This window comes from Phocoena sinus, chromosome 5 (assembly GCF_008692025.1).
Source record: "Phocoena sinus isolate mPhoSin1 chromosome 5, mPhoSin1.pri, whole genome shotgun sequence".
Classification (NCBI taxonomy): Eukaryota; Metazoa; Chordata; class Mammalia; order Artiodactyla; family Phocoenidae; genus Phocoena; species Phocoena sinus.
The window spans coordinates 76,188,532-76,211,552 of record NC_045767.1 but is presented as its reverse complement, the minus strand read 5'-3'; the positions used below and the strand labels follow the sequence as shown (position 1 = coordinate 76,211,552).

At 38.3% G+C, this 23,021-nt stretch overlaps 2 protein-coding genes across 3 annotated transcripts in view; both read left to right on the top strand.

Moving 5' to 3' along the window:
• The window catches only part of NMU (neuromedin U), a 38,981-nt gene extending 37,121 nt beyond the window's left edge, over positions 1-1,860 (top strand). Inside the window, exon 10 of one of the 2 annotated variants that reach the window (XM_032632881.1) lies at positions 1,241-1,860. The gene's annotated coding sequence lies outside the window, so the exon portion shown is untranslated. Of the gene's footprint in view, positions 1-86; positions 118-1,240 lie in introns of those variants that run through there. The other variant, XM_032632882.1, reaches the window with a different exon arrangement.
• A 1,224-nt stretch (positions 1,861-3,084) lies between these two features.
• PDCL2 (phosducin like 2) overlaps positions 3,085-23,021 on the top strand; it is a 48,223-nt gene continuing 28,286 nt past the window's right edge. The window contains exons 1-3 of the mRNA XM_032632806.1: positions 3,085-3,239; positions 19,169-19,289; positions 19,877-19,967. Coding sequence (XP_032488697.1) covers positions 3,234-3,239; positions 19,169-19,289; positions 19,877-19,967 — 218 coding nt within the window. The 5' untranslated portion in view covers positions 3,085-3,233. The remainder of the gene's footprint in view (positions 3,240-19,168; positions 19,290-19,876; positions 19,968-23,021) is intronic.

Below are 23,021 nucleotides of genomic sequence, written 5' to 3'. Positions count from 1 at the left end.
GTATATAGACTTGTATATATGCTCATTATATACATACATTCATATAACCATTTATACTTGAGTCTAAATTCAATTTTTTTTAACAGAATGCCAACTATTTTCTGCAGAAACAACGCTATGGAATACAAGATGTACTGACATTTTTTTTCTTCTGAAAAACAATCCTTGCTAAGTTTAACATGTTTGAGAATCCCTGTGTTGTAAGCATCCTCAGTAAAAGTTGATTGAGATTGAAATGTTTAATTTGTTGAAAATTTAAAAAGCATCTTAAAATATTTTTTCTTAGTGTTGTAATGATAGATAGTGTATAATAAAGCTGTGAATAATTATGTTCCTTAGATCCTTGAGGCTGTTGATGGTCCTCATATACAATGCTCTTTTGATATTTTTGTTAAAGGCAGTTAGTAGAGCTGAGTTTTAATGAGCGATTTTAGTTTATTCTATTTGGATTTCTTCAGTGACAAAATCACCAGCTCTTACAAAATACCAGAATGCCAAATAGCTAACAATCTTAGAACATGAATACCAACTAAAACTATACTAGTTGGAAGATTTGGCCATGATCCATCCAATATTCCAATAAACAAGTTCTGATATATACACTGTAAAATAGATGTCTTATTGCTGCTAACATAACAGGAGGCCAGCTTTTTCTACCAAGTAGTAGTATTAAGTTTATCTTTTTTTTTATTGGAATATAGTTGATTTACAATGTTGTGTTAGTTTCTGCTGTACAGCAAAGTGAGTCAGTTATACATATACATATATCCACTCTCTTTTAGATTCTTACCCCATATAGGTCATTACAGAGTATTGAGTAGAGTTCCCTATGCTATACAGTAGGTTCTTAGTTATCTAGTTGTTTCACCTTGCAGCATCTGAAAGGCAACCAGCCTTGTCCAAAAAGAATGCAGTCTTACTGGTAGAGAATCATGAACACAGTGGGTGAACTTTTTACATCAAATCAGTGTCTAGTGGGCACAATTAACCTCATATGGATGTTGAGATTCTCTCCCTTCAGGTTCCCCTGGGTTTTACCTTCAGATTCCCCTGGATTTTCCCTTCTGACCTGGCCTCTTGGATAACCGCCTACTCTACCAGCCGGTTGCTGGCTGATTAGAGAAGGCTGGCTCTCTGTGTGGATAGGATTAGTTCTTACATTGTTCAGAGTACCTAACAAGCCTTTGTCTTACTAATGATGACCCCTGATTATAGCTTAAATTATGCCTTTTTCTAACAGAGTCCCTGAATTTCACTTCTTGTCAACCCACGTGAAGAACATGAGAAAGAAGGAGCAGAAGAGAACAAAAAGTATCTTCTTTAAAAAATGAATTGCCTAGATGAGGTGCGGACTTGAGACAGAGAATGTTGCCAGAGCTGCTCCAGGTCTTTGCTCAAAACCTGCCAACCCCCACTTTTAGCAAGAGTTAACATAAATCTTTAAAGGGTCCAGAAATAAAAAAGGAAACTACAAACAAACAAACAAAAACCAGATGGATCCAGCTAGGACCAAGATGGTGACAGATCTGACCTCCAACAGACCCTGAATCTCATTATATGCTGATTTTACTACATTTGCATATTAAATGACACACCTACTGGTGGCCAAGACTGGATATTAAGGACCAAAAAAAAAGGATAAAAAAGGGTGGCACTCCATTCCCTTGGAAAAAACTCTGCCTCTTCCCCAGTAGACTAATGCATATGCCTCCCCATCATTAACCTCACTCCTCCTCCCTTTGTCTTTACTCTTTAAAATTAAAGCCCTCTGGACACGTGGGCAAGAAGTAGATCTGTGAACTTAGTTCCTGCTTCTCCATTCTTTGGCCACTGAATAAAGCTTGTGCTGCGTTGATCTCAGCTTTGGCTTCGTTATTTGGCTGCTCGAATGTGAATGGAAAAAGAACCCTCCCCCCTCCAAGGCAGAGAGCCGTTGCCCAGCTAGGGGCTGAGCAGGGTCCATAGGACTTAATTCTGTAACAAAAGGGCTCTAAAGCTCTAAATGCATAGGCAGTGTTAGCTAGTGCTATGCACAGTAATTCAACTAGCCTGGATTTTAGATTGTCAAAATAAGAAAGGGAGTTGACTGCTAATTCAAGCAGCAGCTCCCAGGGCCTGTCAGGAATCTAGAGAGACTTGGGCCATTTACATTTTGGGGGGCTCCCCTGCTATTAAAAAGAAGAAGGAGAAGAAGAAGAAAGAGGAGGAGTAGAAGGGGAATGAGGGAGGAAGGGGGGGAGGGGAGAGGAGGAGGAGGGGAATGAGAAAAAGAAGAAAACATGGTTACAAAACTAGTGTGATGTTTTAAAATATTTTATATTTAATATTAATATTTTACACACAAAACAAAACATATAGGCTATTAGGAGTGTACGATTTGTATTAACGGCACTACAGACCGAGTAGTCCAATGCTGAGCCCAAGTTTAAAACTGTGTCACTAAAAACACTTTTTCTTCTTTTCCAAATCTTTTCGCACCTTTGTGACCATGGGTATAACCTTATTTGGCAATAACATCATATGTTTTCCTCATGTTCCTGGCAGCTCCCAGTAAACACCCTTCCCTTCATCTAAACACCAAGGAACCAAACTGCCTAGGTTTCCTACCTAAAGTCTGAGCTTCTGTCTCCTAAAGCAATGGGTTTTTAAGGTGGCGGCAGAGAGCCATTTGAGAATCTGATGAAAGCTCTGGTCCTTAAATACCCCCCAAATTTTACACATACAACACAATTATGTGTGCATCGAGGGCTGGGGCTAGGCACCCCCTGAAGTCCATCCAAATATAGACTATGGGTTCCACGTTAAGAACTTCTACTCTGAAGAGTTCTCTCCCCAGGATTTTGTTAGTTCTCCATGAAGACAGGACTCAGGGATTGAACGGTGCCGGAGGCACGGAAACAACGCGTGATTTTGGAGGAGGTGGAGGAAAGGGTGGGAAGAATGCCGGCACCAGTATCCTGAACAGAAGAGGCGCTGCTTGGGATAAATGCCCAATACCAGGTGCGTCAGTACCCACAGCCACCTCCTAGGCCACGCCTCCGCGTTGCCTGGCAACACAGCTGCGCCAGGCGCACGTGCGTCAGAGACCCTTGTTCTCCCGTCTCCCTCCCCGTGGGCAGTGGGAACAGCTAGGATCTCGGCGGGCTCCCCTGTGGCTTCGAGGGGACGTCGGAGCCAGGAGTCCCCGCCAGGAGTTAGACGACACCGGCGTGTGAGGGGCGAGGCGGAACACCATGCAGGTGGGAGTCGCGGCCTACGGCGAGCCTGGACACCCCGGCGGGGTCCCTGGCTGGGCCTGAGGCAGAGCACGATGGGGAGGGCGGCCTACAGGGGTTAGGTTCTAACATTTGTTTTCAGCTTGCGTCTCTGTCACGATTGGAGAGAAATTCAAATTACCTCTAGGAGAACGCCGTTTTTTCAACATTCAAGAAAGACTTCCGTTTGTCGCTGGAGAAAGCCTTTGGATTGCGTTTCACACCTATATCCTGGAAATCTTACTGCTGCGCTATTTCTGACTTAAGAAATAGACCATCAGCTTTAGCCCAAGTGTAATTAAATTTAAGTATCCTGCCCCACTACATTTTATAAAGGTCAGAGAGGAAACCCTAATAAGTCGCATCTGTCTTGAGAAAGACCAGCTGTCCCTGGAGTTTCTCCTACCTGATCACAAAAACTCTGTTAAACTTCCATTAATTCGTAAGAAGGTTGCTCCTCTATCTAAAGCTGCATTATTAAGCAGAAGGCTGTGCTTTTATTTCCTGTTTTTAATCAGAGTAAAATTCTCATTTCCAACTTCAGAAAAGCTTCTTCCCACCTGCTATCCCAGATTAAAACCACTGTGATTTTTCTAGTTTTACATATTTAATTTTGGAAATCGTTTATGCTGTATAATTTATTAGGATATTTTGAACACAAATTACATATAATTTTAAAGGATATTCCTTTTGTGTTAATAATAGATTCCTAACAAGTGCGTTTCATTCCCTATGTAAAAACATTGCAAATTTGTCCTGATTTTTGTCTGCTCTTCAAGAAATAGGCTGAAATGTAATTGAGAGTAGAGACGACAGCATATTAATCTTTGTTCATTTATTTATTCATTGATTTATTCAATAGCCAGTTTATTCAGTGCTTATGTGTAGTTGTGGACTTGTTCTAAAAGAGCTTACTGTGGGGGAATAAGAGAGAGTCAGATATAACTGTGTCATGATAAATGCCATAATACCTTTATCAAATAGATTGCGGTGCCTATTTCTACTTCTCTTATTACAATTTCATAGATAATTTCTAAAAGTGAAGGGAAGATCAGAGTATAGAGCATTTACTATTAACTCCCATTGCAACTAACTCCCAGATCAGTTAAGGAAGAGCAGTCACGGAGAGGTATGAATAAAACCATAAGTATGTGATATCATGAATATCAAGAAAGAGTGTTTTAACAAGAAGAGAATGACGCACTCTCCCCAGTTCTGCCTAAGAGATCAAATACAATGAAAATCCATTGAAAATAACAATATGGAGCTCATAGGTGACCTTAGAACAGTTTTGAAAGGGGTGTTGGAGGTAGAAGCCAAATTTGGAGTAGGTTGAAGAGTGAATGGGAGGTAGAAGTGGTTACAGCATATATAGACAATTATTTTATGAAGTCTGAGTAGGAAGGAGAAAAGAGAGATAGGGTGGTAGGGGGTGCAAAGTGCAGGGAGGGTTTTTTAAAAAGGTGACTGCTGGATTTTCTGATAATAGAGGGCTCAGTTATTTGGACCAACTCTCCTGCTGAATACAAGTAAAAATGCTGGCTAGAATGTAAAACCTATCTCCTTAAAAGCATCAGAGATAACGTGATAGTAAACGATGAGACCAAAATCAAAGGGAAAGTGGAAAAGCAGGTGAATGGATTTCCAGAGCTTTAAAGCCAGTTTTACCACAAGGCCATCTTAGCAATCTGCAGTTCGTTCCTGGGTGTAATCACAGGGTGACGAGGAATCAAAGGGTATGGTCCATGAAAGCATGGGAAACTAATAGGAGTGTGAACCAGATATAAACCCATGTCTAGAGGAATTCAGGGAAGGTCATCTTGATGCCTAGTGGAGCAGGGGAGAAAAAGAAAAGCAGTACAACCTATCCCCAAGAAGGTGTGGCTCAAGAGAGCTCTCACATAGATTGCAACCTAAGGCATATTGTCTGGGTGATCCAACAAACTTCAAACTGTGAATGTGATATAAATTAGTTATATACTGTAGTGCTCGTAAATACCTGGAAGAAATAGCAAATCCTCGTGCAGGAAGACATCTTTATGTTAGAATTCATGGAGATAAGTTTTCAAGGACATCAAGCAGAAATCAGTCAAAAGTAACCAAGGGAACAGGGCACAAGGGAACAGGGTACAAGGGAACAGGGCACAAGGGAACAGGGCACTATGAGTACGAACCAGCAAAAACAGACTTGCAGAGACTTCAGTTATCTGAATGATCAGAAACAGGTATAAAATAACTATGCTTATTATGTTAAAAAAAACGAAAGACCAAATTGAAATTATCTTCAAAGAGTAGGAGACTGTAAAAAGTGACCATAAAATTTGATGAAGACATTTCTATACACTACAATGAATAATAAGAAAGGAAATTAAGAAAACAATTCCATGTATAATTGCATCAAAAAGAATAAAATACTCAGGAATAAACATAAACAGGGAGGCAAAAGGCTTGTACACTGAAAACTACAAAATGTTGCTGATAGGATCAGTGTCCTTATAAGAAGAGGAAGAGACACTAGAGCATGATCTCTCTCTTTGCACACACACAGAGGAAAGGCTGTGTGAGCACACAACAAGAAGGTGGCCTCCTGCAAACTAGGAGAAGAGTTCTCACCAGTAGCAACCCTGCTGGCACCTTGATCTTAGACTTCCAGCCTCCAGAATTGTGAGAAAATAAATTTCTATTTAAGTCACCTGGTCTGTGATATTCTGTTATGGCATCCCAAGCAGACTAACACAGGCTGCTTGAGTGTCCTCAAAACACGGCAACTGGTTTCCCCCCAGAGCAAGTGATGAGAGAGACTGAGAGGAAAAAGCAGCAGCAGTGCCTTTTGTGGCTTGGTCTTAGAAATCACGTAGTGTCACTTCTATCATATTTTCAGTTTATTAGAAGTGAGACAGCAGGTTCAGCGTATAACTCAATGGAAGTGGGTTAAGCTTCAGCTTTCAAAAAGGTGCATGAAAGAATTTGTGAATATATTTTAAAATTATCACAATAGTTTAAAAGAAGATTAGATATAGTTGAGGGCGTTTTACAATCATACGGCATGGGGTAGCAGAAAACTTCCATTTTAATAGAGATGTTGGAGGGCAAAGTCCTGGGCTGGTGGACTGATGGGAGAATCGTGAGGAAGTCTCAGAAAGGAAATAAACACAGAAGGGATGATCCTTAAATTCTGCATATAAAATCCACACAAATCCTTACTTGTCAGCCAAACTCCATATATATATAGGAGGTCCCAAGGTGCCTGGCAAAAAGAAACCATTAGAAAGTCAAAGAACTGAACTGATCTGAGGTTTTGGCTGCTGCCCATTTCAACTGAGGTAGTTTGATGTTTGAGTCCAACGAAGTTAACTGCCTTCAAGTATGAAAATCAACATACTTTAGAGGAACATAAAAAAATCATAAATTTCTATGATGTATCATCCTGAATGTCTAGTATGCAATAAAAATTATATAAGCAAAAGGAAAAAGAATGAAAAGCCATATTCAAAATGTGACTCGTATTCAAAAGCAAAGCAACCAATGGAAACAAATCCTGACACTATCCAGATGTTGATATTAGCAAATGAAGAATTTAAAGCAGCTATTATAAATATATTCAAGGACTTAAAGGAAAATGAATTAACAGTTGGAGAATCATAATAGAGAAATAGAAACAGTAATAAAACAAATAGAAATTCTTTTTTTTTACATCTTTATTGGAGTATAATTGCTTTACAATGGTTTATAACAAAGTAAATCAGTTATACATATACATATGTTCCCATATCGCTTCCCTCTTGCGTCTCCCTCCCTCCCACCCTCCCTATCCCACCCCTCTAGGTGGTCACAAAGCACCGAGCTGATCTACCTCTGCTATGTGGCTGCTTCCCACTAGCTATCTATTTTACGTTTGGTAGTGTATATATGTCCCTATGTATGTCTCTAGTCCCTATGTCCCTATGTCTCTAGTAGGTCTGTGTCTTTATTCCTGTATTACCCCTAGGTTCTTCATGACATTTTTTCCCCTATATTCCATATATATGTGCTAGCATACGGTATTTGTCTTTCTCTTTATGACTTACTTCACTCTGTATGACAGACTCTAGATCCATCCACCTCACTACAAATAACTCAATTTCGTTTCTTTTTATGGCTGAGTGATATTCCATTGTATATATGTGCCACATCTTCTTTATCCATTCATCCGATGATAGACACTTAGGTTGTTTCCATCTCTGGGCTATTGTAAATAGAGCTGCAATGAACATTTTGGTACATGACTCTTTTTGAACTATGGTTTTCTCAGGGTATATTCCCAGTAGTGGGATTGCTGGGTCATATGGTAGTTTTATTTGCGGTTTTTTAAGGGACCTCCATACTGTTCTCCATAGCGGCTGTACCAATTCACATTCCCACCAGCAGTGCAAGAGTATTCCCTTTTCTCCACACCCTCTCCAGCATTTATTGTTTCTAGATTTTTTGATGATGGCCATTCTGACTGGTGTGAGATGATATTTCATTGTAGTTTTGATTTGCATTTCTCTAATGATTAATGATGTTGAGCATTCTTTCATGTGTTTGTTGCCAGTCTGTATATCTTCTTTGGAGAAATGTCTGTTTAGGTCTTCTGCCCATTTTTGGAATGGGTTGTTTGTTTTTGTGTTATTGAGCTGCATGACCTGCTTATAAACTTTGGAGATTTGTCAGTTGCTTCATTTGCAAATATTTTCTCCCATTCTGAGGGTTGTCTTTTGGTCTTGTTTATGGTTTCCTGTGCTGTGCAAAAGCTTTGAAGTTTCATTAGGTCCCATTTATTTATTTTTGTTTTTATTTCCATTTCTCTAGGAGGTGGGTCAAAAAGGATCTTGCGGTGATTTATGTTATAGAGTGTTCTGCCTATGTTTTCCTCTAAGAGTTTGATAGTTTCTGGCCTTACATTTAGGTCTTAAATCCATTTTGGGCTTATTTTTGTGTATGGGATTTTTTTTTGTCAGGGATTGATCTAATCTCATACTTTTACATGTACGTGTCCAGTTTTCCCAGCACCACTTATTGAAGAGGCTGTCCTTTCTCCACTGTCCATTGCTGCCTCCTTTATCAAAGATAAGGTGACCATATGTGCATGGGTTTATCTCTGGGCTTTCTATCCTTTTCCATTGATCTATATTTCTCTTTCTGTGCCAGTACCATACTGTCTTGATTACTGTAGCTTTGTAGTATAGTCTGAAGTCAGGGAGCCTGATTCCTCCAGCTCCGTTTTTCGTTCTCAAGATTGCTTTGGCTGTTCGGGGTCTTTTGTGTTTCCATACAAATTGTGAAAATTTTTGTTCTAGTTCTGTGAAAACTGCCAGTGGTAGTTTGATAGGGATTGCATTGCATCTGTAGATTGCTTTGGGTAGTAGAGTCATTTTCACAATGTTGATTCTTCCAATCCAAGAACATGGTATATCTGTCCATCTATTTGTATCATCTTTAATTTCTTTCATCAGTGTCTTATAATTTTCTGCATACAGGTCTTTTGTCCCCTTAGGTAGGTTTATTCCTAGATATTTTATTCTTTTTCTTGCAGTGGTAAATGGGAGTGTTTTCTTGATTTCACTTTCAGATTTTTCATCATTAGTGTATAGGAATGCCAGAGATTACTGTGCGTTAATTTTGTATCCTGCTACTTTACCAAATTCATTGATTAGCTCTAGTAGTTTTTTGGTAGCATCTTTAGGATTCTCCACGTATAGTATCATGTCATCTGCAAAGAGTGACAGCTTTACTTCTTCTTTCCCAATTCGGATTCCTTTTATTTCCTTTTCTTCTCTGATTGCTGTGGCTAAAACTTCCAAAACTATGTTGATTAAGAGTGGTGAGAGTGGGCAACCTTGTCTTGTTCCTGATCTTAGTGGAAATGCTTTCAGTTTTTCACCATTGAGGATGATGTTGGCTGTGGGTTTGTCATATATGGCCTTTATTATGTTGAGGAAAGTTCCCTCTGTGCCTACTTTCTGCAGGGTTTTTATTATAAATGGGTGTTGAATTTTGTCGAAAGATTTCTCAGCATCTATTGAGATGATCATATGGTTTTTCTCCTTCAATTTGTTAATATGGTGTATCACATTGATTGATTTGCGTATATTGAAGAATCCTTGCATTCCTGGAATAAACCCCACTTTATCATGGTGTATGATCCTTTTAATGTGCTGTTGGATTCTCTTTGCTAGTATTTTGTTGAGGATTTTTGCATCTGTGTTCATCAGTGATATTGGCCTGTAGTTTCCTTTCTTTGTGACATCCTTGTCTGGTTTTGGTATCAGGGTGATGGTGGCCTCGTAGAATGAATTGGGGAGTGTTCTTCCCTCTGCTATATTTTGGAAGAGTTTGAGAAGGATAGGTGTTAGCTCTTCTCTAAATGTTTGATAGAATTCGCCTGTGAAGCCGTTTAGCCCTGGGCTTTTGTTTGTTGGAAGATTTTAAATCACAGTTCCAATTTCAGTGCTTTTGATTGGTCTGTTCATATTTTCTATTTCTTCCTGAATCAGTCTTGGCAGGTTGTGCATTTCTAAGAATTTGTCCATTTCTTCCAGGTTGTCCATTTTATTGGCATAGAATTGTTTGTAGTAATCTCTCATGATCTTTTGTATTTCTGCAGTGTCAGTTGTTACTTCTCCTTTTTCATTTCTAATTCCATTGATTTCAGTCTTCTCCCTTTTTTTCTTGATGAGTCTGGCTAATGGTTTATCAATTTTGTTTATCTTCTCAAAGAACCAGCTTTTAGTTTTATTGATCTTTGCTATCATTTCCTTCATTTCTTTTTCATTTATTTGTGATCTGATCTTTATGATTTCTTTCCTTCTGCTAACTTTGGGTTTTTTTGTTCTTCTTTCTCTAATTGCTTTAGGTGCAAGGTTAGGTTGTTTATTCGAGATGTTTCCTGTTTCTTAAGGTAGGATTGTATTGCTATAAACTTCCCTCTTAGAACTGCTTTTGCTGCATCCCATAGGTTTTGGGTCGTTGTGCCTCCATTGTTATTTGTTTCTAGGTATTTTTTGATTTCCTCTTTGATTTCTTCAGTGATCACTTCGTTATGAAGTAGTGTATTGTTTAGCCTCCATGTGTTTGTATTTTTTACAGATCTTTTCCTGTAATTGATATCTAGTCTCATAGCGTTGTGGTCGGAAAAGATACTTGATACAATTTCAATTTTCTTAAATTTACCAAGGCTTGATTTGTGACCCAAGATATGATCTATCCTGGAGAATGTTCCATGAGCACTTGAGAAAAATGTGTATTCTGTTGTTTTTGGATGGAATGTCCTATAAATATCAATTAAGTCCATCTTGTTTAATGTATCATTTAAAGCTTGTGTTTCCTTATTTATTTTCATTTTGGATGATCTGTCCATTGGTGAAAGTGGGGTGTTAAAGTCCCCTACTATGAATGTGTTACTGTCCATTTCCCCTTTTATGGGTGTTAGTATTTGCCGTATGTATTGAGGTGCTCCTATGTTGGGTGCATAAATAATTACAATTGATTTATCTTCTTCTTGGATCGATCCCTTGATCATTATGTAGTGTCCTTCTTTGTCTCTTTTAATAGTCTCTATTTTAAAGTCTATTTTGTCTGATATGAGAATTGCTACTCCAGCTTTCTTTTGATTTCCATTTGCATGGAATATCTTTTTCCATCCCCTTACTCTCAGTCTGTATGTGTCCGTAGGTCTGAAGTGGGTCTCTTGTAGACAGCATATATATGGGTCTTGTTTTTGTATCCATTCAGCCAATCTGTGTCTTTTGGTGGGAGCATTTAGTCCATTTACATTTAAGGTAATTATCGATATGTATGTTCCTATTCCCATTTTCTTAATTGTTTTGGGTTCGTCATTGTAGGTCTTTCCCTTCTCTTGTGCTTCTTGCCTAGGGAAGTTCCTTTAGCATTTGTTGTAAAGCTGGTTTGGTGGTGCTGAACTCTCTCAGCTTTTGCTTGTCTGTAAAGGTTTTAATTTCTCCATCAAATCTGAATGAGATCCTTGCTGGGTAGAGTAATCTTGGTTGCAGGTTTTTCTCCTTCATCACTTTAAATATGTCCTGCCAGTCCCTTCTGGCTTGCAGAGTTTCTGCTGAAAGTTCAGCTGTTAACCTTATGGGGATTCCCTTGTGTGTTATTTGTTGTTTTTCCCTTGCTGCTTTTAATATGTTTTCTTTGTATTTAATTTTTGACAGTTTGATTAACATGTGTCTTGGCGTGTTTCTCCTTGGATTTATCCTGTATGGGACTCTCTATGCTTCCTGGAGTTAACTATTTCCGTTCCCATATTAGGGAAGTTTTGAACTATAATCCCTTCAAATATTTTCTCAGCCCCTTTCTTTTGCTCTTCTTCTTCTGGAACCCCTATAATTCGAATGTTGGTGCAATTAATGTTGTCCCAGAGGACTCTGAAACTGTCCTCATTTCTTTTCATTCTTTTTTCTTTATTCTGCTCTGCAATAGTTATTTCCACTATTTTATTTTCCAGGTCACTTATCCGTTCTTCCTCCTCAGTTATTCTGCTACTGATTCCATCTAGAGTATTTTTAATTTTATTTATTGTGTTGTTCATTGTTGCTTGTTTCTTCTTTAGTTCTTCTAAGTCCTTGTTAAATGTTTCTTGCATTTTCTCTATTCTATTTCCAAGATTTGGGGTCATCTTTACTATCATTATTCTGAATTCTTTTTCAGGTAGACTGCCTATTTCCTCTTCATTTGTTGGGTCTGGTGGGTTTTTATCTTGCTCCTTCATCTGCTGTGTGTTTTTCTGTCTTTTCATTTTGCTTATCTTACTGTGTTTGGGGTCTCCTTTTTGCAGGCTGCAGGTTCATAGTTCCCATTGTTTTTGGTGTCTGTCCCCAGTGGCTAAAGTTGGTTCAGTGGGTTGTGTAGGCTTCCTGGTGGAGGGGACTAGTGTCTGTGTTCTGGTGGATCAGGCTGGATCTTGTTTATCTGGTGGGCAGGTCCACGTTTGGTGGTGTGTTTTGGGGTTTCGGTGGACTTATTATGATTTTAGGCAGCCTCTCTGCTAATGGGTGGGGTTGTGTTCCTGTCTTGCTAGTTGTTTGGCATAGGGTTTCCAGCACTGTAGCTTGCTGGTTGTTGAGTGAAGCTGGGTGTTGGTGTTGAGATGGAGATCTCTGGGAGATTTTCGCTGTTTGATATTACGTGGAGCTGGGAGGTCTCTTGTGGCCAGTGTCCTGAAGTTGTCTGTCCCACGTCAGAGGCACAGCACTGACTCCTGGCTGCAGCACCAAGAGCCTTTCATCCACACGGCTCAGAATAAAAGGGAGAAAAAGTAGAAAGAAAGAAAGGAAGGAAGAAGGGAGGGAGGGAGGAAGGAAGGAGGGAAGGAAGGAAAGAAAGAAAGAAAGAGAAAGAAGATAAAATAAAGTAAGATAAAGTCATTAAAATAAAAAATAATTATTAAGAAAAAAAATTCATTTTAAAAGAAGAAAAAAAAAAATCGGACGGATAGAACCCTAGGACAAATGGTGGAAGCAAAGCTATACAGACAAAATCTCACACAGAAGCATACACATATACACTCACAAAAAGAGGAAAAGGAAAAAAAAAAAAAAAAGAGGAAAAGGGGAAAAAATAATAAATCTTGCTGTCAAATTCCACCTCCTCAATTTGGGATGATTCGTTGTCTGTTCATGTATTCCACACATACAGGGTACATCAAGTTGATTGTGGAGCTTTAATCCACTGCTTCTGAGGCTGCTGGGAGAGATTTCCCTTTCTCTTCTTTGTTCTCACAGCTCCCAGGGGCTCAGCTTTGGATTTGGCCCTGCCTCTGTGTGTAGGTCGCCAGAGGGCGTCTGTTCTTTGCTCAGACAGGACGGGGTTAAAGGAGCTGTTGATTCGGGGGCTCTGGCTCACTCAGGCCAGGGGGAGGGAGGGGTATGGAGTGCTGGGCTGGCCTCTGGCGGCAGAGGCCAGCGTGACATTGCACCAGCCTGCGGTGCACCGTGCGTTTTCCCGGGGAATTTGTCTCTGGATCCCGGGACCCTGGCAGTGGCCGGGTGCACAGGTTCCCTGGAAGAGGGCTGTGGATAGTGACCTGTGCTCACACACAGGCTTCTTGGTGGTGGCAGCAGCAGCCTTAGCGTCTCATGCCCGTCTCTGTGGTCCGCGCTTGTAGCCACGGCTCGCACCCGTCTCTGGAGCTCCTTTAAGCAGTGCGCTTAATCCCCTCTCCTTGAGCACCAGGAAACAAAGAGGGAAGAAAAAGTCCCTTGCCTTTTCAGCAGGTCCAGACTTTTTCCCGGACTCCCTCCCGGCTAGCTGTGGTGCACTAACCCCCTGCAGGCTGTGTTCAACCCCAGTCCTCTCCCTGTGCTCTGACCAAAGCCCGAGCCTCAGCTCCCAGTCCCGCCCGCCCCGGTGGGTGAGCACACAAGCTTCTCGGGCTGGTGAGTGCCTGTCGGCCCTGACGCTCTGTGCAGGAATCTCTCCGCTTTTCCCTCCGCACCCCTGTTGCTGTGCTCTCCTCCATGGCGCTGAAGCTTTCCCCCTCTGCCACCAGCAGTCTCCAACCGTGAAAGGGCTTCCTAGTGTGTGGAAACCTTTCCTCCTTCACAGCTCCCTACCACTGGTGCAGGTCCCATCCCTATCCTTTTGTCTCTGTTTATTCTTTTTTCTTTTCCCCTACCCAGGTACGTGGGGACTTTCTTGCCTTTTTGGAGGTCTGAGATCTTCTGCCAGAGTTCAGTGGGTGTTCTGTAGGAGTTGTTCCACATGTAGATGTATTTCTGATGTATCTGTGGGGAGGAAGGTGATCTCCATGTCTTACTCTTCCGCCATCTTTCCCTCGTCTCTCCAAATGGAAATTCTTGAACTGAAAAGATCAACAACTGAAATAAAAAATTCACTGAATGGGCTTTACAGCAGATTGCTGATGGCAGAAGAGTCAGGGAACTTGGATTCATCAATAGAAAGTGTCCAACTTTAAGAACAGAGAGAAAAATATTAAAAGTGAATAGAGGGCTTCCCTGGTGGCGCAGTGGTTAAGAGTCCGCCTGCCAGTGCGGGGGACACGGGTTCGGGCCCTGGCCTGGGAAGATCCCACATGCCGTGGGGCAACTAAGCCCGTGTGCCACAACTACTGAGCCTGCGAGCCACAACTACTGAGCCCGCATGCCACGGCTGCTGAGCCCGCGTGTCACAACTACTGAAGCGCGTGCGCCTAGAGCCCGTGCTCCGCAACAGGAGAAGCCACTGCACTGAGAAGCCTGTGCACTGCAACAAAGAGTAGACCCCCACTCGCTGCAACTAGAGAAAGCCTGCGTGCAGCAACGAAGACCCAACACAGCCAAAAATAAATAAATAAATAAATAAATAAATATTAAAAAAAAAAAAAAAAAGTGAATAGAGATTCAGTGAACTGAAGGGACATTGTTAAGTTGGTTAACATACATCTAACTGTAACACATGGTTAACATACATGTAACATCCTGTCAAAAATCCTAGAAGGGGGGCTTCCCTGGTGGCGCAGTGGTTGAGAGTCTGCCAGCCGATGCAGGGGACACGGGTTCATGCCCTGGTCTGGGAAGATTCCACATGCCGTGGAGCAGCTAGGCCCGTGAGCCATGGCTGCTGAGCCTGCGCATCCGGAGCCTGTGCTCCACAACGGGAGAGGCCACAACAGTGAGAGGCCTGCATACCAGAAAAAAAAAAAAAAAATCCTAGAAGGAGAGGAAGGATGGGGTGGGGGGGCAGGAAAAAATTAAAGAGATGATGGATAAAATTGTCCAGAGTTTGAGGGAAGACATAAACTTAACAATCTAAGAAGTTCTGGGAACTCCAAAGAGGGTAAATACAAATAAAACCACGTCAAGCACATAGACACACTTCTGAAATCAAAAGATAAAATCTTGAAAACATCCAGAGAAAAGACATAATGTAAAGGTGTGTATGTTTTGTATATACAGGAGAACAGCAATATGATTGACAGCTGACTTCTCATCAGAAACATTGGAGGCCAGAAGGCTTTTTAAAATGCTTTAAATCCTGGAGGGAAAACTTTCAAACCAAAATTCTATATCCAGCTAAACTATCCATCAAAAAAAACTGGGAAAAAATAGACATTTTCAGAAATATGAAAACTGAGAGAATTAGGTTCCACAGACCTGAAGGGTAAGAAATGCAAAGAAGTTTCTTCAGACTGAAAGGAAATTACATCAGGTGGAAAACTTGATCTAAAAGTAAGTGTGAAGAGCACCTTAAATGATAAATATGTGGGTGAATTCTAAAAACTAAATATATTTATCTTTCTTAAAAGACATTATAATTGTTTAGGGTAGAAATTGTAACATTGTATTATAGGGTTTCAGATATATTGTAAATGTTAATATATATAACAGCAGTAAGGCAAAGGATGGGATAGTGGTAAATGGAACTAAGTGAGGTTCCCATATTTTATGTAAAATACTACAATACTAACTGTAATATGTTAAAGATACCATTATAATTTCTAGAACATTTATTAAAGCAATAATGCAAAGATGTATACCTAAAAGGCCAGTTGCAAAGAACATAATTCTAGAAAATATTTAATTAACCGAAAGAAGGCAAAAAAGGAACAGAGGAACAATAAAGCAAACAATACTAATTAAAAACAGGAAAATAGTAGTTCTACATCTAATATTAACAATTATATTAATTTGCTGTACAGCAGAAACTAACACAAAACTGTAAAGCAACTATACTCCAATAAAAATTAAAAAGACAATTATAGTAAGTGTAAATGGAGTAAACACTTAAATTAAAAAGTAGAGATTATCGGAATAGTTTAAAAAGCAATACATAGCTACATATTGCTAAAAGAGACACACTTTAAATACAAAGAAACAGATGGGTTAAAGTAAAAGGATTGAAAAAGACATGTTATTTAAACAGTACTTAGGAATAAGGGGTATAAACTATATTAGTAACAAACAAAATAGACATCAAGATGAGGATTACTACTAGAAATAAAAAGGAACATTTTATAATGATAGGAGAAATTCATCAGGAAAATATCATAGATATAGCTGAGGATTTGCATAATCAAGCTTCAAACACATAAAGCAAAAACTGATGGAGAAGTAGACAAATCCACAATCATAACTAGAGATTTTAACACCCCTCCTCCTAGTAATTGATAGAACAACTAGATACAGAAATCGCAGAGTAGAAGATCTGAACAAATCTGTCAAAAATCTATTGATTTGTGGAGAAAAAAGCCCATCAGTGGCAAAATACACATTCTTTTCACACTATGTAGAACATTTACTAAGATATGCCATATGCTAGGTCATAAAACAAGTACATGCATTTCAAAAAATCAAAACCTTAAAGTATGTTTTCCGACCATGCAGAAGTAACTTAGAAATCATTAATAAGATACCTAGAAAAGTCCAAAATATTTGAAAATTAAGCAGTATCCTTCCAAATAAAAATGTCAGCAAAAAATCATAAGATTAGAAATATTTTTAACTAAATACTAATAAAAATACAGCATACCAAAACTTGTAGGATGCAGCTAAATAATTTGTTAAAGGAATATTTGTAGCTTTAAGTGGTTATAATTAGAAAAGAACTCCAATAAAGATGTTAAAAATTTTTTTAATTAAAAAAAAAAGACTAAAAATAAAATTCTGTGTGTGCTTGAAAAGAAAAAAAAGGTTTATAGTTTGATCTAAGCTTCCACCTTAAAGTAGAAAAAAATATGAGCAAAACATAATAGAGAGGCTTTTCTTTTTAAATATTTGTATTATCTGTCAGGAGTTCCCCTTTTTCATTTTTAATACTGGTGATGTCTTCTCACTTTTTTTCTTTATCAGTCTTGGCAAGTGTTTATTTTATTAGTCTTCTTCTAAGACCCAATTTTTGGTCTTGTTAACCCACTCTATTATATATTCAATTCTTATTTCATTAATTTCTGTTTTCATCTTTATTACTTCTTTCCTTCTACCTTTGGTTTATTTTGATGTTCTTTCCCAGCTTTTTAGGTTGGATGCTTATATATTAATTTGTAAGCCTTTTCCATTTTCTAATATGTTAAATTCAGGGTGTAAAATTCCTTTCATGAACTGCTCTCGTTGCAACCCACATATTTTTGATACGTGGCTTTATGATCATTCAATTCCTAATGCTTTTAAATTTCCATTGTGATTTCTTCTTTGACCCTTTGGTCATTTAGAATTTTTTTAAAATTCCAAATATATGATGATCTCCTAGTTATCATTTTCTTATTGATTTCTGTCTTTGGTCACTATGCTCGAATCTGTGCACCTTTATTCAATTTCTCAGCCTCTTGGCCTCTTTCAGAATTGGTAGTTGATTGAAGGGGAATGGACCCAAACATAGAGCTTCTTTCTCTGGGTCTACTTCTCATCCAGGATTTTCTTACCATAATTCTCTTCACTGCTTTGTTGATTCTTCAGTGCCTTCAAATTAATTCTCATCTATTTTGTCCAGTTTTACTAGCTGTTCTCAGTAAGAGGCTTGATCTAAATTATCTAGTCTGCAATTACCGAGTGCAGAACTCCTGCTGATGGTGACTTAATTGTTTTAAGACATATAGAAAGAATGGAGATCAGAAGATTTTGTGGATAGAGAGACCAGTGTGAATAAAAAACGAAAACTTTGCCCAAAGAGTAGGATGAAGAGGAGAAATAAGATGATACCTGTATTAGTTATCCATTGTTGCATAACAAATCACCACAAACTTGGTGACTTAAAATAACACATTTATTATCTCAGAGTTTTTATGGGTCAAGGATCCAGGCATTGCTTAGCTGGGCCATCTGACTCTCCAACAAGGTTGCAATCAAAGTGTCAGCTAGAGCTGGGGTTGAATCTGAAGGTACAACAGAGTACATCTGAAGGATCCCCTTGTAAGTTTATTCACATGGTAGTTGGCAGAATTCAGTTCTTTTGGAGCTATTTGACTGAGGATCTCAGTGTCTAGCTGATTGTTGACTACATTTTCCTTGTCACATAGTTCTCTCCATGGGGGACCTCACAGTATGGCAGCTTGCTTTATCAAAGTCAGCAAGTGTGAGAGAATGCTGGCAAGATGGAAATTACGATCTTATGGAATTAAATCAAAGAAATTATATTCCTTTACCTTTGCCATATTCTACTGATTAGAAGCATACCATGATTCCCACCCATAATCAAGGAGAGGGGATTATGCAGGATGTGAATACCCGGAGGTGGAGCTCATTCAAGGCTATCCTTTACTTTGTTTGCAGCAGTATTTACTCATGTATATAATTAAGTTCTCCTTTTCTCTGAAAACCTCAGAGAAAAGGGACAGCAGACTAGAAAGACAATATAGTTGATATATGACAGACAATTTCAGGAAGAGCAGCAAATAAAACATCAAAGCCTAAGTAACATGGAAAACAAGATTAAGTTTCAAAGAAAGAAATTATGGTTAGACAAAAATTGAACTATGAAACGATTCCTAACCTCTTCTAAGATTTAACTTGGGAGTAAGAATTCCATGAAGCTATATAGCTGAAGAGAAGCAAGTCCACCTTGAGGTCTTCAATGCTTATGTAGAAAAAGAAAACAGTATTTTGCATGATGTGGATTGGTTTTGCCTTTTATAGTCTTCAGAGAATTTTCCGTGACTTACAGGTTTCTTCATTAACATTTGATATATGTTTTTCAGATTTATTTTTTATTAAGCATCTCAGTGTATCTTTGAGGGTAGAGGATGTATTCTTTTTATCGAAGTATGTAGTTGCATTACGGAAATGGGAAATGGGAAAAAAGTAGGCCATTTTGTTCTATTCTTTGAAACTAATTTTCTAGTTTACCTGTAGAGTTCATGAACAATTACATGGTTGGAAATCGATTTTACAAATATTAAAATGCACAACTGTGCTAATAGATTTTTTATTTTTTTTATATAGGATCCAAATGAAGATACAGAATGGAATGAAATTTTAAGAGATTTTGGCATTCTTCCTCCAAAAGAAGAGCCAAAAGATGAAATTGAAGAAATGGTTTTACGTTTACAGAAAGAAGCAATGGGTATAGTTGTGCATTTGGTGGGCTGGGTGAAGGGAATAATACAGTTATGACAGTGATCATGTATTTCATGAATTTAGAGGGAGAGAGGACATTAGAAATAATTTAAATCCCACCCATACTTTTGAAATTAGGATGCTGACACCTAAAATTTCTAATTCATGTGTTGAAAGTTACATGCTAGTTAATATCAGAGCTGAAATGCCCTGGTATCTAATCTAGTGAGCTTTTTTTCCCTCTATCATATTTCTCTACCTTGTGATTACTTTCTGTTTTGATCATTCTATATAAAATGTATTATTTGTTAAAATTTCCAGGTACTTGAGGAAGTCCAAATTTATGAGGTCTAATTGATTTTCACATCTGCTTTTAAATGCAGCCTGGTAGTTCTGTGAACTCTGAGGGAGTATTAGCACCTTAAACAAACCTGAAGCAGTCAGCCACAATATAGTTTATATGCTGGAGAAACTGCAACATTGAAGATATTCTTGATCTCCATTTGTCTAATATATTGTTTTTTCTAGACATGTGACTCTAAAGTAAAATTGGCTTTTAAATAACTCAGTTAACTACAACTTATTTTGTTTTAGTTAAACCATACGAAAAGATGACTCTTGCACAGTTGAAGGAAGCTGAAGATGAATTTGATGATGAAGATATGAGAGCTATTGAAATATATAGGTACAGTGGTTCATTTGGATAATTTATGAGTTTTTGAATGAAGTATTGTAAGAATGAAACTAAGGAAAAAGTCCTTTTTTGTCTACAGACTATATTTTACAAAGAACAAAACTAACTTTTAATATTTGAAAATTAACTCACCTTATATAAGATGGATTTTTTTTTCTTGACCTTTTTTGACTTTGCTTAAATAAAAAACTATTCAGTAATATACAGTAGAACTTCATCAAGTTACATGTGAATAAAGTGGAAAATATCAATAGAAGGCCAGTAAAAAGAGGGCTGTGGTTTTCCTTCTAGCCTGATGTTTGTCAAGGGTTTCTGTCATTTAATGAATAATTAATTACCAATCATAAACAAATTCTTTCAGAAATTAGAACAGGTGCATAAGTTTCCCAACTTATCCTGATACAAAAACTTGACAAAGAAATTGCAAAAACAGAATGCTACAGAAAAATATCTCCTATAAATATAGGTATGAAAAATTTTGACAAAATATTAGCAAATTAAGTCCAGCAATTTAAAAGAAGAAGAATACATTCCAATCAAGTGGGATTGGTCCCAGGAATACAAGGTTGTTTTCACACGAAAAAAAATCAGTGAATTGTGTTAGAAGCAGCAATACTCTGGTAGCAATGAACACACCTAGAATTCAGCTCTTGATTCACAATACTGTTCTCCAATAAAAGGAACAAGTGATTCTTTTTTTTTTTAAGATCTTTATTGCAGTATAATTGCTTTACAATGGTGTGTTCCTTTCTGCTTTATAACAAAGTGAATCAGCTATACATATACATATATCCCCATATCCCCTCCCTCTTGCATCTCCCTCCCACCCTCCCTGTCCCACCCCTCTAGGTGGTCACAAAGCACTGAGCTGATCTCCCTGTGCTATGCTGCTGCTTCCCACTAGCTATCTGTTTTACATTTGGTAGTGTATATATGTCCATGCCACTCTCTCACTTTGTCCCAGCTTACCCTTCCCCTCCCTGTGTCCTCAAGTTCATTCTATATGTCTGTGTCTTTATTCCTGTCCTGCCCCTAGGTTCTTCAGAACCATTTTTATTTTTTAGATTTCATATATATGTGTTAGCATATGGTATTTGTTTTTCTCTTTATGACTTACTTCACTTTGTATAACAGACTCTAGGTCCATCCACCTTAACTACAAATAACTCCATTTCACTTCTTTTTATGGCCGAGTAATATTCCATTGTATATATGTGCCATATCTTCTTTATCCATTCATCTGTCAGTGTACACTTAGGTTGCTTCCATATCCTGGCTATTGTAAATAGTGCTGCAATGAACATTGTGATACATGACTCTTTGAATTATGGTTTTCCCAGGTATATGCACAATAGTGGGATTGCTGGGTCGTATGGTAGTTTTTAGTTTTCTAAGGAACCTTAATTTCTTAGAAAAGGAACCTTCGTTCCTTTAGTTCTGTTTTTAGTTTTCTAAGGAACCTCCATACTGTTCTCCATAGTGGCTGTATCAATTTACATTCCCACCAGCAGTGCAAGAGGGTTCCCTTTTCTCCACACCCTCTCCAGCATTTATTGTTTGTAGATTTTCTGATGATGGCCATTCTGACTGGTGTGAGGTGATACCTCATTGTAGTTTTTATTTGCATTTCTCTAATGATTAGTGATGTTAAGCATCCTTTCATGTGTTTGTTGGCAATCTGTATATCTTCTTTGGAGAAATGTCTATATAGGTCTTCTGCCATTTTTGAATTAGATTGTTTGTTTTTTTGATATTCAGCTGCATGAGCTGCTTGAAAATTTTGGAGATTAATCCTTTGACAGTTGCTTCATTTGCAAATATTTTCTCCCATTCTGAGGGTTGTCTTTTTATCTTGTTTATGGTTTCCTTTGCTGTGCAAAAGCTTTGAAGTTTCATTAGGTCCCATTTGTTTAGTTTTGTTTTTATTTTCATTTCTCTAGGAGGTGGGTCAAAAAGGATCTTGCTGTGATTTATGTCATAGAGTGTTCTGTCTATGTTTTCCTTTAAGAGTTTGATAGTGTCTGGCCTTACATTTAGGTCTTTAATCCATTTTGAGTTTATTTTTGTGTATGGTGTTAGGGAATGTTCTAATTTCATTCTTTTACATGTAGCTCTCCAGCTTTCCCAGCACCACTTATGGAAGAGACTGTCTTTTCTCCATTGTATATTCTTGCCTCCTTTATCACAGATAAGGTGACCATATGTACGTGCGTTTATTTCTGGGCTTTCTATCCTGTTCCATTGATCTATATTTGTTTTTGTGCCAGTACCATACTGTCTCGATTACTGTAGCTTTGTAGTATAGTCTGAAGTCTGGGAGCCTGATTCCTCCAGCTCTGTCTTTCTTTCTCAAGATTGCTTGGCTATTTGGGGTCTTTTGTGTTTCCATACAAACTGTAAAATTTTTTGTTCTAGTTCTGTGAAAAATGCCATTGGTAGTTTGATAGGGATTGCATTGAATCTGTATATTGCTTTGGGTAGTAGAGTCATTTTCACAATGTTGATTCTTCCAATCCAAGAACATGGTATATCTCTCCATCTGTTTGTATCATCTTTAATTTCTTTCATCAGTGTCTTATAGTTTTCTGCATACAGGTCTTTTGTCTCCTTAGCCTAGCTATTTTATTCTTTTTGTTGCAATGGTAAATGGGAGTGTTTCCTTAACTTCTCTTTCAGATTTTTCATCATTAGTATAGAGGAATACAAGAGAGTTCTGTGCAATCATTTTGTATGCTACTACTTTACCAAATTCATTGATTAGCTCTAGTAGTTTTCTGGTAGCATCTTTAGGATTCTCTATGTATAGTATCATGTCATCTGCAAACAGTGACAGCTTTACTGCTTCTCTGATATGGATTCTTTTTATTTCTTTTTCTTCTCTGATTGCTGTGGCTAAAACTTCCAAAACTATGTTGAATAATAGTGGTGAGAGTGGACAACCGTGTCCTGTTCCTGATCTTAGTGGAAAAGGTTTCAATTTTCACCATCGAGAACAATGTTGGCTGTGGGTTTGTCATATATGGCCTTTATTATGTTGAGGTAAGT